The 17,903-nt window shown below is 33.5% G+C and overlaps 1 protein-coding gene across 5 annotated transcripts in view; it reads left to right on the forward strand.

The window, feature by feature from the left end:
- XRN1 (5'-3' exoribonuclease 1) overlaps positions 1-17,903 on the forward strand; it is a 41,003-nt gene that overhangs the window by 4,415 nt on the left and 18,685 nt on the right. For all 5 annotated transcript variants that reach the window (XR_004753334.1, XR_004753333.1, XM_035335019.1 and 2 more), the window contains exons 4-27: positions 279-388; positions 474-584; positions 812-894; positions 3,021-3,108; positions 3,216-3,384; positions 3,893-3,960; positions 4,826-4,960; positions 5,844-5,904; positions 6,723-6,828; positions 7,184-7,273; positions 7,420-7,576; positions 7,920-8,039; positions 9,103-9,272; positions 10,093-10,213; positions 10,311-10,409; positions 12,130-12,233; positions 12,747-12,878; positions 13,619-13,781; positions 14,262-14,375; positions 14,828-14,926; positions 15,087-15,202; positions 16,340-16,486; positions 16,840-16,929; positions 17,764-17,899. Coding sequence is in view for 3 of the 5 variants with exons in the window: in XM_035335019.1 (XP_035190910.1) it covers positions 279-388; positions 474-584; positions 812-894; positions 3,021-3,108; positions 3,216-3,384; positions 3,893-3,960; positions 4,826-4,960; positions 5,844-5,904; positions 6,723-6,828; positions 7,184-7,273; positions 7,420-7,576; positions 7,920-8,039; positions 9,103-9,272; positions 10,093-10,213; positions 10,311-10,409; positions 12,130-12,233; positions 12,747-12,878; positions 13,619-13,781; positions 14,262-14,375; positions 14,828-14,926; positions 15,087-15,202; positions 16,340-16,486; positions 16,840-16,929; positions 17,764-17,899 (2,789 nt within the window). In the remaining 2 variants the exon portion in view is untranslated. The remainder of the gene's footprint in view (positions 1-278; positions 389-473; positions 585-811; positions 895-3,020; positions 3,109-3,215; positions 3,385-3,892; positions 3,961-4,825; positions 4,961-5,843; positions 5,905-6,722; positions 6,829-7,183; positions 7,274-7,419; positions 7,577-7,919; positions 8,040-9,102; positions 9,273-10,092; positions 10,214-10,310; positions 10,410-12,129; positions 12,234-12,746; positions 12,879-13,618; positions 13,782-14,261; positions 14,376-14,827; positions 14,927-15,086; positions 15,203-16,339; positions 16,487-16,839; positions 16,930-17,763; positions 17,900-17,903) is intronic.

Genomic DNA, 17,903 nt, shown 5'->3' on the forward strand with positions numbered 1-17,903 from the left:
TTAAACCTATATTTTGGTAATATTTTCCTATCTATAAGTGCCTTTTCTTTTGAAATTACAGGAAGTTTGAATAACTTTTAATATGCTTGATTTATTGTCTTGTTCTAGGGATTTTTTTTAAGTTGGTATGGAAAAAAAATGAAACCTCTTTAAAAAACAATTGTACCCTTTTTCTATTACAGAATCTGTATCTGTTATTATAAATACTTGATATATGTAAATGCAATTTTTAATGATTAATTAAAAGCTTTGTGTTTAACTTGGGTTTCTGTTTTCAGGAACTGAATTCATGGCTAGATTGCATGAACATCTTAAATATTTCGTCAATATGAAAATTTCTACAGACAAATCCTGGCAGGGAGTAACAGTCTACTTATCAGGCCATGAGGTCATTGCATTTTCTTATTTTTCTTCAAAATAACAATTTATTTGAAATAAATGTATTCATTTATCTATTTATTTTCTCCATGCAGACTCCAGGGGAAGGAGAGCATAAAATTATGGAGTTCATCAGATCAGAAAAAGCAAAGCCCCATCATGATCCAAACACGAGACACTGTCTCTACGGCTTAGATGCTGACTTGGTATGTGAAATTAAAATAATAAACAACAGAAGTTTTCAAAGTATGTATGTCTGTGGTTTGTAAGCACAGTGTTCCAAAATGTTATTCAGCAAGCACGTAACTTTGTATTCCTACAAAGTTTTGAATTTGTAGTGAAACAGAACAGCAAAAATTATTTATATTGTTCAAATCTTGTGTAAAAGTTTTAAAAAATGAAATAAGACCTTTCTAATATCTCTTTGTAATAGATTATGCTGGGATTAACAAGTCATGAGGCACACTTTGCGCTCTTAAGAGAAGAAGTCAGATTTGGTGGTAAAAAATCTCAAAGGTGAACTGATTTTAACTTTACTCTTAATTTATATAAGATGAAATGAAATCTAAAGGGTACTGCGTAACTAAAACAGTCTTTGTTGATTGCATATTAAATTAATCGAGTCTTAGTTTATTTGTTAGAGTATATGCAAATTTAGAGAAATGAACTTGTTAAATTGTGATTTAATTTGTTTACCTGGGAAAATCTATGTTGTCAGGGCAGCTAATTAAAAAATCCTTAGGTCTTTGGTGTGTTGTGCTTCTTGCTTTATATTCTGAATGGGGTAGCTCAGGCTGCACTTCTTCCATAATTCTTATTGAAAACTTTTTAAAAACTCAATTATCTATGAGGTAAGTGACTGGAATAATTATTAAAATAAACTGTTTTCAAGTGGCTGATTGGTTGCTGTTATTTTGGATTTGCTCATCTGAACTGACTCGTGCATTATCATCAGTCAGGATTGAGTGTTTTGTTCCAGAATTGCGCACAGACAGGGAGTTGTTCTGAACTAATAGAAAAAATATTTCTGGTAGATATTGCTGTGAGTAGGTTCCTTCTGTGCTGAACCTTTAACATGTATTCAGTGGGTCAAGGCGAAGGTGGAAGAAACCAAGAAATACTCACTTTTTGGTATAATAAAGCTTTTGGATAACACAGTAATAAGTCAAATAATTGTTTAGGTTTATGCATTAGCAAAAATGATACGTACGTGTTTTTATTGCCAAGGACGATGCGATAAGCATCAGAACTAAGTGTTTCGTTCATGGTATTCTGCCGTCACCTTTTCAATTAAATTGATAGTCTGCCTCGTTATATTGATGGTGTTGGCATGTAGCATTGTAATGTTTTAAAGGAACTAATTCAGATTAATGAAAGAGGTCCCTTTCCCATGTTTTTAATAAAATAATATAACATAAGTGTGACAACATTTAATAAATTAGTTAAATAAAACAAGGCAAGATCTCCTAGTACCATTTTTTTCCTCAAGCATTGCTCTAGATATAGCGTTTTTATGATGTCTAGATAATATGGCTTATTACAGGAGTTCACTTGTGGAAGTTATGGGAATTGCCTTCTGTCAATATGGTCACTTTTTTAAAGAGTATTTTCACTTGGGAATTTGAAAATATTAAAAATGGATACAAACTAATATCTATCAGCAGTTAATTGATTGAGAGAAATTCTTTGTTTTATCAGCATTTTCAAATCCACTGACATGAAGAATGACAGGTGAAATAATCATCAACCTGGATTTGCTAAAGTGACTTTATACCAATTTGAAAATAAGGTTTAAAGGAAACAGAATTGGATCTGAAGTTCTGCACAGCCAAGTGTAGCTCAGAGCTTGTCTTACTACTGTTCATTTAAGTTTGTGTGTAACACACATTTCTCAGAGGATTCTGGCCCAAATTCAGTCTGTATGTATGTGTGTGAATGTACAGGTGTTTATGCTGGCCTGTCATTGGAGGTGTTCCAGCTAGTTATGATATCTACAAAGTGAAATAGTCCTCTACAAATTTAAAATACATCAAAGTTTCTTAGCTCATTAATTTCTTGGTGTATGTATTAACTAATTTTGGCCTAACTTTAGTAGATACCACCTAGTTTTAGTGAAGGGACAAAAAGAAGGCAAGAATATATGTTGTCTACTTTAAACCATATATAAATAGTAGATTTGTCTTTTGCTGTGTGCAGTAGTACCATGTGTTGAAGCCGCTAATAGATAATGCGTTTGGAACGTGTTTTCACATTGAGTTTGTTCTCTTCTTAAAGAAGTATTTCAAATGACTGACTATGTAACCCCGCCAGTTTAGACATGAATCTGCATACTCTATGTATTCTGTCTAGTCGTACAATACCTTAGAAGTACATTGGTTTTGGTGCAAAGTAAGGTTAGGTTGTCCCTCTCTTTGGACAACAAATTGTCTAAGAGATATTTAATGCAATGTGGAACATGTTGACTCAAAACAGGTGACTCAAAACAGTTTAACCTTAAAATAAAGGTAAACAAATGTTTATATACTTGATCCTGCAAAGTTATAATCCTCAGATTACTTATTTTTAGGTAAATTTGGGCTTCTTAAATATTCATGTTGTAACTGTGTTTATAAATAACTGACGATGTTTTGAATAATTTACAGAGCATGTGCACCAGAGGAAACCACATTTCATTTACTGCACTTATCACTGATGAGAGAATATATTGATTATGAATTTTCACCAGTAAAAGTAAGTTCTAATGGAGCCGTTATTGGAGGAAAAAAAATCCTGCAAGGTTATATATAAACTTGATAATAAAAATGTTGCTCCTGTCCTTTTTTTTTTTTTTTTTTTAGGATAAGATTCCATTTGAATATGATATTGAAAGGATAATAGATGATTGGATCTTAATGGGTTTTCTTGTAGGCAATGATTTTATTCCTCATCTACCTCATTTACACATTAATCATGATGCGCTGCCGCTACTTTATAGAACATACATGGCTATCTTGCCAGAACTGGGAGGTAAGAAGTTGAGTTCTGGGGATTTTTGTTTGATTTCTAAAGTCTGAACAAAGGGAGAGCTATAGGGCAGAGTAAGAGCAAAAGGTTGGGTTAAACTTATGTACTATCCTATTATTTGTGCTATAGCGGTTGATAATCCTTACTGAATCTGCTCAATTTATTTTTCTTCTTTAGACTTCAGCTGTCTCCATGAGTATTTTTATGTTTGAAAATACAGCTCTTCACTCTTCACTGCAGGCTTTTCAGTATTATGAAACAGAACCAGTGTAAAAAATGGGAAAGAACAAAAATATCCCTGAACTTAGCTCTGTTATCTCATACCACTTTTTATAGGATCTCTAAGAGATGATAAATCTGTAGGCTTGCCATAGAACACATCACTGTCAGTAGTAGTTACATTTGTTTAGATTAAAAAAAAAAAAAAAAGGCATTTTATTGTCTATGCAACATTTAGGTTGTAATTTTCAAATTGTTAACTTAAAAAAAACATACCCTGTTTTCCCAATAGGTTACATAAATGAAAATGGGCATCTGAATTTAAAACGCTTCGAGAAGTATCTCACGAGATTGTCAGATGTAAGTACCTTCATAATTATGCTTCAGAGGACGGTTCTGTCTGTTACATCTGAACTCCATATAGTGCCCTAAAATGCGTTATGCTGTTGTCTTAATGAACTGCTTAATAACTTGTGTTTTACAAATGGTGCCATGGGCTATTTTATTATGGGGTCCAATTAGATGTTGTTTGATCTTACCATAACTTGAAAGGAGAAAGCTTGAATAATTGGGTTTATGCTTTATAGCCAGCATCTGTTAGCACTTCAGGTCAAATGAGGGTTCACCAGTAGAATTATAGTTCTCAGTTATTGATGAATGAATGACAATACTGGGCAAAGTGTGTTGCCAGCAATGATATTATGTGCTTCCTTGCTGGTCAGAACTTTAACTTTTTTTCGCTTATGTGGCATAAGGTATGTCCATAGATCTTGGAAAGCAACATTTTTTGCAAATGTTGTTATTAACATTACTCATAAAGAGCAATGAAGTGTTAGTATGTCTGAGGCAGGCATCCACATTCTTCATTAACTAACTGACATTCAGGAGGCTGTCTTGTTATGTGCCACTGCAGTAATCCATTCTAGAGATTTAAAAAACTATAGGGCCTCTAGAAATGGAAATGACAAAACCTTTTGAAGGGCTTTAAAGGAGGAAGTTCATCTGCTGTTCCTGCTTCAGCCCTGCCTTCAGTTTCTCAGGTAGAACTATAAAAGTGTTGGGTATGTTGTACAAGATGATATTACCCAGACCATGTATATCTCTACTACTTGTAGGGCTGATTATGAAGTTTGGCAGTTATCTAAATCTTTGTTGTAATCTATTGCTACCTTACTCTACATTTTTCAGCCCTCTGATATTTCTAAACTTGAATCTTTCTTTGCAGTTTGATCGTGAACACTTCAGTGAAGTCTTTGTAGACCTAAAATGGTTTGAAAGTAAAGTAGGCAATAAATACCTCAATGAGGCAGCTGGTATTGCAGCAGAAGAAGCCAGAAACAATAAACAAAAGAAACAGAAGGTTAGTGTTTTACATACACTATTTTGGAAATAAAAATGATATTTTCTGTAAATCAGTAGTTTGCTAGCCATAGCAATTTAAATTGTACATATGTTAAATGGAATAAACTTCTCTTTTGAGCTTTTTTGGCTATCTTTCAGCATATACTTCAGCAGAGTGTAGCAGTAGCAGCAGGAAAATTCTTCAAATTATACCTGCCACGGTATATCGTTATCCCATTCTTTAGTGCAGTTTGTGATTTGTAAGAGCAAGACTTTAACTATTCCTTTAAGAAGGAATTCTTTATTTGTGGTTGTTTTCTTATTTGCCACAGAAGTTTGAAGCAGCTGTATAGTGTTAGCTAGTTGTCTTGACTGATGCTTTGAATGGCAATGATATCTCAGGTACAGGGAAAGAAGGCCAACCTAATGACTCCACTTATTGAAGCCTTTCGGAGTGCTGTAGACAGAAAAAAATCCCTACTTATTTTTTTTGAGTCTCTCAAACACAATTCCTTCTGTACCTATTTCCCTCAAAAGTAAGTTGTACTGTTTTAAGGTTGCTGAAAATCTGATTGCATAGTTGTGCCATAGCAGAATATATGATGTAGGTAAAATATTTGTGTTAGAGAGTTTTGGAAATACTTGCATTTTGGAACACAACCATTCAAATATTTTTGTCTAAAGATGATTGAGATGGTGTCTGAGACTGTCTTTGATGTGTATGGATAAAAATCCTTTTCCCTAGGCAATTACAAGGGAAGGAAATAGTGTTCCTATACCTAATAATAATTATTATTATTCATATTTATTTTAGCCTTTTGAGTTGCAGGTTATGTGGTTACGGATGAGGTATGTGTGTATTAGCCTGTATTTTTACCTTATCTCATATATTAATTTAATAGGCTCAGGAAAATTCTTTATGTTTGGCTGCATTAGAAAAAAATGAAGTTGCGACCTCCAGAAGTAAGTACAAATTATTTTTTCATTTGCATATAACAACAACAACAAAATGTTAATTTGAGTATAATTTGGGAAAATCTGTAAGAATTTCATTTCAGAAATTTATTTAAATGAAAGAGTTGTGTAGTCAGCTATTGGGAAATGGAAGTGAATATAGTTGGCTTGTGGTGAGAGAGCAGGACTAAAGCTTTTGAAATGCTTCATACCTGACCAGTATTTCCAAGATGAAATACGAATGAGCAAGTCTTCAGTAACATGTTTTTGGTAACCATATGCCTAGGTAATTTGTTACACAGATCAGGAAAAATAAACAGATTTGTTGTTTTAGTGGTGTTTGTTGTTTTTTGTACAGCTCTGGATTTTTTTGTTGTTGTGTTAATTGTGTTTTTAAACTCATTCCACTTACTCAAAAGAAATGCCTTTGTGTCCTGCTTTGAAATTTCTTGTCAAAAATCTATAAATTTAAATCTGTGGAAGAAATTATATATATATATATATAACTTCAGAAAAAAGAAAAAAATATATATATGTATATATTCTTTTTTCTGAAGTTATTTTCAAATGTTTTATACTTCTGCTCAGTTCTTGTATAATTGGGCTACAAAATGTGTTGCCAATCTTTTAAAGAAAAAAAAAAATCTCCAGGTGAAAATTTTGTTTGACTGCTCTGTGTTGCTTTCTGTGCAAGGAAGGAAAAGCATATATAACTGTGAATTGAGGAATAGAGTTCAAGCATTAAATCAAAACTGAATGTCTTGAAACCTTATTGTGATAGAGAGTTTATGGAATCTTAATCCATATATTTTCATGGCTTCTTTCAGCTGTGTTGGAAGATGAACCAGAAGATGATGATCTGTTTGAAACAGAGTTTAGGCAATACAAGAGAACTTACTACATGACTAAAATGGGTGTAGAAGTAGTTTCAGAGTAAGTGTTTGATTCTTTTTTTCATATATTTTTTTTTTTAACACAAAAGACAGGTCTTTGGATATGTGTAATATAAAACAGAACGTACATGGGTGTTGAAAGCAGAGAGCACATGGCATGGTGCTTTAGTGGTGATGCTTCTGGCTAGTGGTAGAAGAGCTACAAGTCAAGTTTTCTGTTAGAAGTATTAGAGGACTAGAGAGGAAAAAATAATCCCTTAGTAGTAAGTGAATCTAGAAAACTGTGTGCTTACTAGGTTCTCTAAGTGCTCTATCTTCATTCCTATGTACAAGGTGCCAAGTAGTTTTTATATACTAGTAAAGCTAAGAATTACCTTTTCTCTTTTTATTTTAAGTGACTTCCTGGCTGATCAAGCTGAATGTTACGTCCAGGCAATACAATGGATTTTGCATTATTATTACCACGGAGTTCAGTCATGGAGCTGGTAAGAAAAATTGTCAAATGAGAAACTGTTCAAGGATGGAACGGTTTTCACCTTATTTGCTGGAAACATGTAATACAGTTCTGTTTGTTTCTCATCTGTGAATGCTGCTGTAGTGTAATTAATTCAAGATATTTTTTTTCCTGCAGGTATTACCCATATCATTATGCACCTTATCTGTCAGATATTCGCAACATCAGTGAACTCGAAATCAAATTTGAACTGGGAAAACCTTTCATGCCATTTGAACAGCTTCTTGCTGTACTTCCAGCAGCTAGCAAAGATCTATTACCTAAATGTTACCAGGTTGGGTTGAGAATTAAGACACATCTTTCTATCATTTACTGTGTTTTTCTGTTTTATTTTGAAGTAACTCTTTTTTGCTATATTTTACATGTACTCTTAGTTATATTCTACCTCTGAATCTAAAGTTACATGATTTTACTTCTTACTATTCATATATGTTTTCATAGTAAATAAAACAAAATGTTGAACTTGCTAAGTAGTTTGACCAGGGCAGTTAAATGATAATTCTTTAACTCCCATACAGCCTTTAGCTGGTTTTAATACCAGATTTCATCTCTCTCTTCCTAGAAATAGTGCTAAATTGTCTCTTACATTGTTCGATTCTCCTATTGTATTTTCATAGCATTTGATGATTAGTCAAGACTCTCCTATTATAGAATATTATCCACCAGACTTTAAAACTGACCTGAATGGAAAACAGCAAGAATGGGAAGCTGTGGTATTAATCCCTTTTATTGATGAGGTAAATTCTTTTAATGTCTGCTGTAAATTGTTTGCTGAGAGTTTTGTAACGAGTCTATCTATAGATTAATTAAGAAGATTAGTAGAAGTGCAGTTAGATGGAAGTTTAAATTAATGCCTGATAAGACCTTGGGAAAACATTATTTGCTGCCTGGAGATCAGGTTAAATTAAGTTACCACAAGCAAAGTTAGCTTCAAGTAGTAGATGTCTTAAATAAGGAATGTGGGATTTTTAGCTTATTTTTGTTTTTTGATCAGGTAGTTGGATACATAATTTCATGAGAAAAATGTCTATTCCTAAATATATACAAAAATACAACCTGTCTAAGTCAAATAAAGGTAACAAAAATACACAAAAAAATAAAACAGCTCATTTACAGAAAATCTCTTCACCTGAGCACCAGTAATGGGCAGAAGACTAAGTACAAATTGAGCAGTAGAATGTTAAAGGACAGCAATACAATAATACTATCCTGTTGCCTGTAGGATAACAATATAATGTATTTATGTTGTTGTCGTAACAAGTGCTATTGTCATACTCTTATCAGACTAAATTTAAGTACATCAAAGAGTGAATGAGAATTAAAATACAGAATAGGTATATATTCAGGTAGCAATGCATGTCTTTCAATTGTTTTCATAGTTCACAGTGAAAAGTTGATGGGAGTTAGTCTCTTCAAAAAAGACAACAGTTTTTTCTTGAAAAACTTAAACTTGTTCAAACCTTTTCCAATAGTTATTTTGGAGGGAAAAAAAAAAAGTGTATCTTCTAAAATCCTCCTAGTATTTCTTTGAATGCTAAATCCAAAAGGTAAAATGTGGCTAACATTCTCAAAGTATGTTTCCTAAAAAGGTAATCTTTATTCTCTAAAGCTATTACACTCTAATTGTCCTAGTTTTATCCTGCACCTGGGATATAAGGAAGGGAAGGCTGCTCTTAGTGAATGTATTAACCAGAAAAGTGCAGGTATCCACCTTTCTAGTAAAGACTTTCCTGTGTTCCTGTTGCCACTTTCCTGGTTCCTGTTGCCAGTTTCATATATGCTAATTTCTCTTAAACTTAGAAACGACTGCTGCAGGCCATGGAATCATGTAATAAGTGCCTAAAAGAAGAGGAGAAACGCAGAAATACTCACAGTGCCTGCTTAATGTACTGGCATGACAAAGATGCAGAGTTCCAGTACATGTCTCCTTGGCCAGAGAAATTTCCTGCAATTGAAAGGTGTCATACCAGGTAATTCTGGAATAACTATTTTAGTGTAGATTAAAAGTCATTAGAATACTTTTGTTTGCATTTTCGCCAAAGCTTGTATATGCAGATACTTACTCTAGACAATATAAACTGTTGCATTAGATACTATTTGTTCTGGACAGCATGGTAAGAGTCCTGTGTCTTCAAGAGTTGCTTTGCAAAGCAGATAAACCAATGCTAAGTCAGCAAGAACACTATAGAGAATTCTTAAATTTTGTATGACACAAAGGATGAAAAATTGGTGCAAATATCTGATAGCGGTGATCTATCAACCCAATAATTCCAGAGCATTTGTAAACCATGGTAAGTACTTGGATCCAATGTGGAGTATTGAACACAAGTGTTTTGTTAATTTTGCTCTCAGTACAAGTAGCTAGTTTTATTTAACACAGACTGAGATTTCAAGATTAAATGGAAATAAAACCTTTATTGTAGCCAAACTTGAGACACATTAATAGAGGAATGCCTGTTACGGGATTTTATTTGGTGGAGAATGAACAGTTGTAAAAATGTATGTTATTACCACATGTAACCATTGCTAGTTTGGAATTAAAATAGCAAGGTTGCAACATATTATGGCTTGAAGTTAAGTTTTGTCTTTTCTTAATGTAGTATCTTCACAGCAATAACATCAGTTTCATAGTTCTCTTGTATAGATTTCCAGTGGTTAAAATTAATTGCCACCTTACAGGGTAGTCAAGCGTTTTGTTAATTAGTGTTCCTAAGGTTTGAGTGAGTAATGAGAAATTCTATAGTTAAAAGCCACTCTGTATGAGCAAATGTTATGCTACTTGTTTTTTAGGTATAAAACAATACCTTTGGATGCTTGGCATGTAGAAATTACCCACAATCAAATAACTAAAATCAACAAGAGTGCATTATATTTTTGTGGATTTCCTACTTTAAAGCACATTAAACATAAGGTAAATGATTTCAGTCTTCTGACATGTTAAATTCTGTTTCACAAATTACTACATAACATTTCAAGGAATTTTTATGTATTATTTTGTTCTTACCCAGTTCTATCTTAGAAAAAGTGGCGTGCAGGTGTTTCAGCAAAGCAGCCATGGAGAAAACATGATGTTAGAAATCATAACTGATGAAAGCTCAAAAGATCAAGTAAGTATTCAGCTTACTGAATACTTGAAAAACAACCAACGAACAACAAAACTACCCCTCACCCCTCCCCCCCGAAAAGGCAACCAACAATCAACCAAAAAACTTTGTCATGAAGAGACTGAATTTGATAAATAGTCAAATTTGAAATGCTAGTTATTCATATCTTCTCAATAGAGTATTAGAAGAGAAAAACCTTAGAGTAATTCCAAAACAGATTTAAAAACTTCCAAAATCTAGTTAGCATTAAAGAGTGGTTGAATATATTGAATTGAATAGTTAGTTTAAAAGAATGTCTTCAGGTTATTTTTTCCGAACTTTATCTAGTAATGCTTTGATCTCAAAATGAGCTTTACATATAAGTTTTTGAAATTCGATGAATAGAAGGGAAAGTGAAATACAGGTGAATGTTCAAGGCCATAGAATGAATTGCTGGAGTGGGAGCTCTGGAGGTCTTAGCTGCCAGCCCAAAGTTTAGCCCATTTGTAGTAGTATTCCTAGTGTATGTTTTTGAAAACAACTTCCATTTCACTGGAAACATCAGCTGTATTAGTTCACACTGAAAGCTTTTGTTGACTGTTGGAGTCAAGAGTTCAAAAAAAATAAAAATGATAAGCATTAAAATGCTAACTTTGTGTAGGGAACAGTCTAGAATTTTGGGAAACTGCTGAAAGAATTAACTTCAGACTATTAAATGTCTGCCATCTTAGCAGTGTTTGAGACATTTCTCTGTGGTGCTTGTGTAAGGACTTAATGAGACTCACTCATGACAAACTAATAGCTGGAAATGGTATAATGATAAGGAAGAAGGGCCTTCAGATCACTGCCTCTTCTTAGCAGTATCTTTTCATCAACATAGTAGTTACACCTTCCACTTAAATGAAATTAATAGAGGAATTAGAAGAAAGAGTTGATGCACAGACGTTAAGAAGCAAAATATTTTTTGAAAATCCTTTCCAGGACATTAGTTGGTAATCAGAAATACCAGGTAGCAAAAGACAAATCCAGGAAAATAAACTGAAGAAAAAAGCTTCAAAGACTTACATAAATTGATTAGAAAAGGAAAAAAAGAGAAAAGGAAAACAACAAAGTGAGTGTTTCTGGTAAAGAGATAGGAAGACTGGTAGGTGGCAAAGAGTTAAATAAGCAAAAATAGTTTAAAAGATAGCTGAAACTAATTGGATGAAGAGAATATAATATGAGATTAAAATTACAAATGCTAGGAAAGTCCTGGGCATAAGAGCTGTTACTTTGTTTTCATGAGATACAGAAATAAAATCTGTAGTACAGAATATTGTACTAATCTCAATTTTTCAGTTTGATTATTATGTCTCAGAGGTGCAAATTGTTCTAAATGATCTACTGCACACACACACGCACACGCACACACGCACAAAAAAAAAAAAAAAAAAAGGAAGCATTTACTAGAAATGGAAGTCGACCCCAGTCTTATAACTAAGATCTACTAATTGTAAGCAGACACACCTGGAATGTGATACTCTTCCTAAAATATAAAATGTGGTTCTATTCATCATTTCTAATCTGATTATATGTAGTATGTATCAAAATAAAATTAGTAAGCTAAAATCAGTCTCTTCTGCAAGAAAAAAAAAGTTCTTTAACTAGTGATTTTTATTGAAAAACAATTTGATTTTTTTTTTTTCCTTAAAATAATTTTAGTCTGTTAAAAAAGAGTAATAGTAGTAAGTTCTGATTTTTTCAGACAGTGGAGAACGTTGCCAGTTTGATACTTGGAAAGCTTGTTTTTGTTAACTGGCCACACCTTGAAGAAGCCAGAGTTGTTGCTGTGTCAGATGGAGAAACCAAGTAAGTGATGTTTCATAGCTAATTAATTGCCTTCTTTATCATTCCTTTCTGAACAAGTTCATTAGGGTGTATAAAAAAGTTTTGGTTTTGTTGTAATGTTTATTAACAGCAATTTAGTCCAGATGTATCCAAGGCTGCTTGATGGAAGAATCTTTGTTTAGCATCATTCTGAGTTTTGGTTATGAGCATAGAAGTCTAGTCCTTCAATATTTCACTCTAGATTTGGAAGTTTGGGAGATCTCATTCTGAACTTTGGGGGGAAAAAAAACACACATAGAAATCCAAATGGAATAATGTAAAAGAGAACACTTCTATGCAATCTTCCTTTCAGTACATGCACTGGTATTTCATCTAAAATTACACTGTGTGAACTGTTGTGGGTGGGTAGATAAAAATACAAGTTTTCCATGTCCTTAAAAAAAAAATATCTAACTATTTTACATTTTGCTCATTGTTGCTTATGTGTAGATTTGTCTCACTTGGTAAATTCATATCTGTCATAATATTCTCAAGGTTCTACTTGGAAGAACCACATGGAACACAGAAGCTCTACATGGGAAATGCAGTGCCCCCAACTAAAGTGGCATATGTTGGAGATAAGGAACAAAGCATGTGGTTAAAAGAAGTGCAAGGTCTTTCAGAGCAGTAAGTAACTTTGAAGATGAAAGCGTAACATTGCATGTTATTGCTTAGCTATGTTTTGTTGCCTTATCATAGTCCTAAGTAGCAGAGAAGAGCTGCTGCATTTGTGATAATAAAGGTTAATTAGTTCACTGGAATGAAAAACAATATTAAGAAATAAAAAGTAACAAAGCGTACGTTGAAATTTCAGAGTATGTGGAGTTAGTCATTAGGTGTTTAAAATCAGATGCTGTTAAAAAAGAATTTTCAATAAATGAGTATCGGACATTTCTGGTCTTAGTGATCTAATCCACAGTTGTAGGAATTATATAGATGGGAGTCATATAGTATCAAGGTACAACTTCAATCGCTTAGCATTGTGAAATCTGAATACAGCTCACATTTCTAGAGTGTGGGTGACCAACAGAATACACCTGAGTTACACCTGAGAATACACCTTGCCGTTTCATTGTCCGTCATTTGAGTTAACTGCCCTAATTACTCCTTACCCTTCCTTTTACCTACAGTAAAGGTAAAATGGGTTTAAATTAACAAAATTAGCTACATAGCGATGGCTGTGCAATGATGGATAAGCATTTGATGAAGCTGTTCTGGGTGCTTATTTATAACACAGGAAACAAAATATTAAAATCCCTTTGTTAAAAGTAACTTTTTTGAGAACTTTTTATTTAAAAAATTAATTCCATTACCTTGGCAAAGTTCTGTTTATTGTAATCAAACAAAATATTCTATTTTGTGCTCAGTTACCAGAGAAGAAAAGGAATAATTATTCATGAAACATCAATAGTTGTGTATGCTCAGTTACTCACTGGCAATAGATACCAACTAAACCAAAATGGTGAAGTATATTTGGAGAAGCAGTGGTCAAAACAAGTTCTTCCTTTTGTTTACCAAACTGTTGTCAAGGTAAATACACAATTTCAATATCTTCTTGCACTTAGTTCCTTACTCCATTGAGTGGGGGGAAGAATGTATGCACCTTTTAAATAAAAGAATGAACAAAAACAAGCATCTTAAATGAATGTCATTTAGTATATAAAAAGTATAATGTGCTTAAGCAAGTATTTTGTCACAAAATCTGGGGCCCTATTGCAAAGTAGAGATCTGTAATGCAAACTAGAGATCTGTAAGAGAACATGTTTTTTATCATCTTATAACTGATGATGTTTTGAATGAAGTACTGTAGTGGTGCTACAAGGTAGCATGGTTGGTCGTGTACAAGCATTTGTAATATAGCAGTAACTTATTTGCCCTCAATGAATTATTTTATATTTGAAAAGAATACTTCATAAGTGTTTTAGAATAAGCATCTATTTATATGAACTTTTAAATGATTCTACTGGAACCGAATGACAAATTTAATCAATTTTGTCTTTTTTTATATAGGATATCAAAGCTTTTGACTCTCGTTTTTCAAACATCAAAACTTTGGATGACTTGTTTCCTCCTGGGAGCACAGCCTTTATGCTGGGATCTCCTTACTATGGCTGCATGGGAGAAGTTAGTTCCATTTTTCCCTCTTGGATTTCTTTACTTTCAAGCTGAAAGTAGTCAAAGATGTTGAGTGGCAGTACTGGTTGTTTTGCTAGCTGAAGTTTTAAATAGAACATTGCCTGGTGGTTTAGTCAAAGTAGAGGTTCTTCTGCTTTCCCTACCTCTGTTGCTGGCATGACAGGTGTAAGATAGCATAGCTTGAATGGAGGATTTTTTTTATTGATTATTTGGGATAAATTTTAATACATAGACGTCCCAGTTGGAACCGCTTTCAGTCAAGGATTCCTTTGACTTAATGCTGTTTGATTGCCTTTGTGACAAAGCAGTGTTGGTCAAGGAAAGATGATCCTAAAGCATCTCTTTGCATACTGCAGCAAAATTGTTGATAAAATACACTTGAGGATCTATTATCCGAAGACTGCTGGTTTTAATTTTAACATGTTGCATTTCTCTCAAAGGTTCAAGATTCACGTGATGTGATCCCAGAAGGTAGAATTCGTGTAGTTTTCAATATTCCTTGTGAACCCCAGCTTGATCTTTTAATACAGAATCAGCATGTAAGTACTTCTGATTTTGTAGTAAAAGCTTAAATACCATGTTAAATATATTTTGTATTGGTTAATACTTTATAAAATGTTTCCATGTTATTCGTTTGCCCTTGGTATGTAAATCCTTATACTTCAGGAATTGCCAATTTTTTGTTTGTTTGTTTTAAAGAAATACTCTGTGAAATACAATCCTGCGTATATTTTGGCCAGCCGTCTCGGAGTAAGTGGATATCTGGTCTCCAGATTTACAGGGAGTATCTTTATTGGAAGAGGATCAAAGAAAAAGTAAGTTAATGTACAGAGCTTGTACATGACTCTTATTGGGTCATTGCACAAGAAAACAAGAATCCCAGAGTCTGGGGAAGCCTCTGCAATACAGATAGTTTCAAATTCATCTCAGTGCATGAGAAAAACTTGTTCTGAATAGATCTCTTCTGGGCCATATAAAATAGAAATCTGCATTAATTATGTAGAGCTTCTGTGTCTTAGTTTTTAAGAAATGTTCTTTAAAAGAGGAGGTGATAATCTCAGTATGTGAAATCAGGCAGCTGGCTTTCTCTTATGGCTGTATATCTGAGTTCATGATTCTAGGTGTTTTCACAATAATGTCTTTTTTGCTTCAGACAAAACTGAAGGAAATGGTGATTATTTATGCTTTGTATTAAGCATGAAATCATTTCTAACTGGATCATTAAACTAAAACACTTTTTCCAGTTGAGCATTTATTTAGATAGAACTCTTTAAAAGTCCTCTCAGAGTAAGTCCATTTTAACAAACACCTTGTGAAAGAAGCCATCAACAACGCTGTATTCAAAACCTTATGAACCAGCTGGAAAAGTGAGTTTGGATTTGGTGTGAATCATTCTATGCAGGCTAAAAAAAAATGCACAGGTTCCTTTTCCCACACTGAGAATAAGAAGTGGACTTGCGACCTAATTTCACGGTACTTATAATTACTGCTAGTAGTAATAATTATACTTGATTACATTTAGTAATTGTGTTAATTAAGATTAAAACTGCCTAAAATCCATATGGGAAGAAAACACTGTAGTTCTCTGAATTGTGGTTTCCTGGGATAGCTCACTAAATATGATATTTGAGCATCTGCTTGAGATCTAATGTGTATGTATGTTTAAAAACATCATGCTACATCATGGTAAATGACAAGTAGATCGAGATCTCAGTGAAGAGAAAAAAGTTAAATATTCCTTCTGCAATAAGGAATGGGGATGCGTGTGGCCAGCTAGCATACCACAGCTGCTGTCCTGTAACATTCACAGCTGTTGCAATGCTAACAAGTAAACAATACAATGAACTTAACTTTTCTGTGGTTTAAGATGGAGGATTAATTTTACGTAGTTTATATATGTGTTGTGTGTGCACGTATGCATTATTGCAAGTTAATTAACTTCTTATTTCCAGTCCTCATGGAGATCACAAAGCAAACGTGGGGCTGAACTTGAAGTTCAATAAGAAAAACGAAGAAGTTCCTGGCTATACTAAGAAAGTTGGAAGTGAATGGATGTATTCCTCTGCAGTAGAACAATTACTTGCTGAGTATTTAGAAAGGTAGGTATTGGATAAGAAGTTCATCTAAACTATCCAAGTTGATCGCAGTCATGAGTTTGCCCTCTAGATTTGAGTCTTCTAAGAAATGATGAGCTTGCTTTTGGAGATGGCTTGATAAAATTTCTCTTCTTCCAATATTCTCTTACTAGTCTTTCCTTCCAAAGTGAAGCATATTTTGGACTAATTTTGTCAGTAGCTTACATTTGACAAGTAAACAGTAAGACATTAAGTGGAAGAAAAAAATCCACATGGGCTCCAGAAATTTTGATGCCTATCAAAGTTTTTAAAGTTTTTTTTTTTGTGTATCTACATGATTGAAAACAAAATCTCTCTTCCTTTTATTCGCTCTGTAGGGTTCCTGAGTTGTTTAATTATATAGCCAAGAACAGTCAGGAAGATATATTCTATGAAGATGACATCTGGCCTGGTGAGGATGAGAATGGGTAAGTGCTCTCTCCTTTTTTCTTCTACAATAAGCTGTAAGGATGACAGCACTGAAATTCATGATGGCAGCTAAGTACCTGAAACCATGCTGTTCCTTGAGCAGTACGATTATTCAGTGATCAGTGAAAAAAATTTCAGAATACTGTACGTTTCAGTTGTGGAGTCCAAATCTGTTAGACTCCTATGTCAAGTCCAATAAATGAGAAATCGAATTTTCAGTGGCTACTTCATTATGCTTGTGTTTAAAGTAATCCTCAGTATGCATTATTACAAAATATTGACAGCCACCTTAAGATCATTTCTGGAGAAGAAGTTGTAATTATTTTAAGTGTATAAGATGACTTTGAATTCGAAAAATAACACTTACAGAATTCTAAGTAATGTGCATGTTTTAGTATACATGCAGTCAATTTCACGGGAGACAGGAAGCAACCTTGGTTCTAGATACAGTATAGTAACATTGAAAGAAACTTCTGTTGCATAGTATACCCTGTTTGTGGGTCTAAGTTGGTAAGCCTGTATCAGGTGCGTATGTCATCATGGGACTCTTCTACTATAGGAATTTCATGTTTGAACTCCATTTTACAGTAGAGGCATGCTCTGAAGTTCCTTTTTACTGTACCATGAAAAATAGTTGGTCTCAGAACCTTAGATAACAGCTGAACATGGTTGGATGAAAACATAATTTACTGAATAATAATTTTTAAATAATTTCTGTTTTTCATGATTGATTTTTTGTCTTGTCTCTTTTTTTTTTTTTTTTTTTACTTGACTGGGAACCTGGTAAAAATGTTTAGTTTATATAGTTGTAATTCATGTCCTCTTTTATGTAGAGCTGAGAAAGTTCAAGAAATTGTTGCCTGGTTAAAGGCACATCCTGTCTCTGCTTTATCTCGCTCATCTTGTGACTTGCAAATTTTGGATGCAGCCATTGCTGAGAAAATTGAAGAAGAAATAGAGAAATGCAAGGTAC

This window comes from Oxyura jamaicensis, chromosome 9 (assembly GCF_011077185.1).
Source record: "Oxyura jamaicensis isolate SHBP4307 breed ruddy duck chromosome 9, BPBGC_Ojam_1.0, whole genome shotgun sequence".
NCBI lineage: Eukaryota > Metazoa > Chordata > Aves > Anseriformes > Anatidae > Oxyura > Oxyura jamaicensis.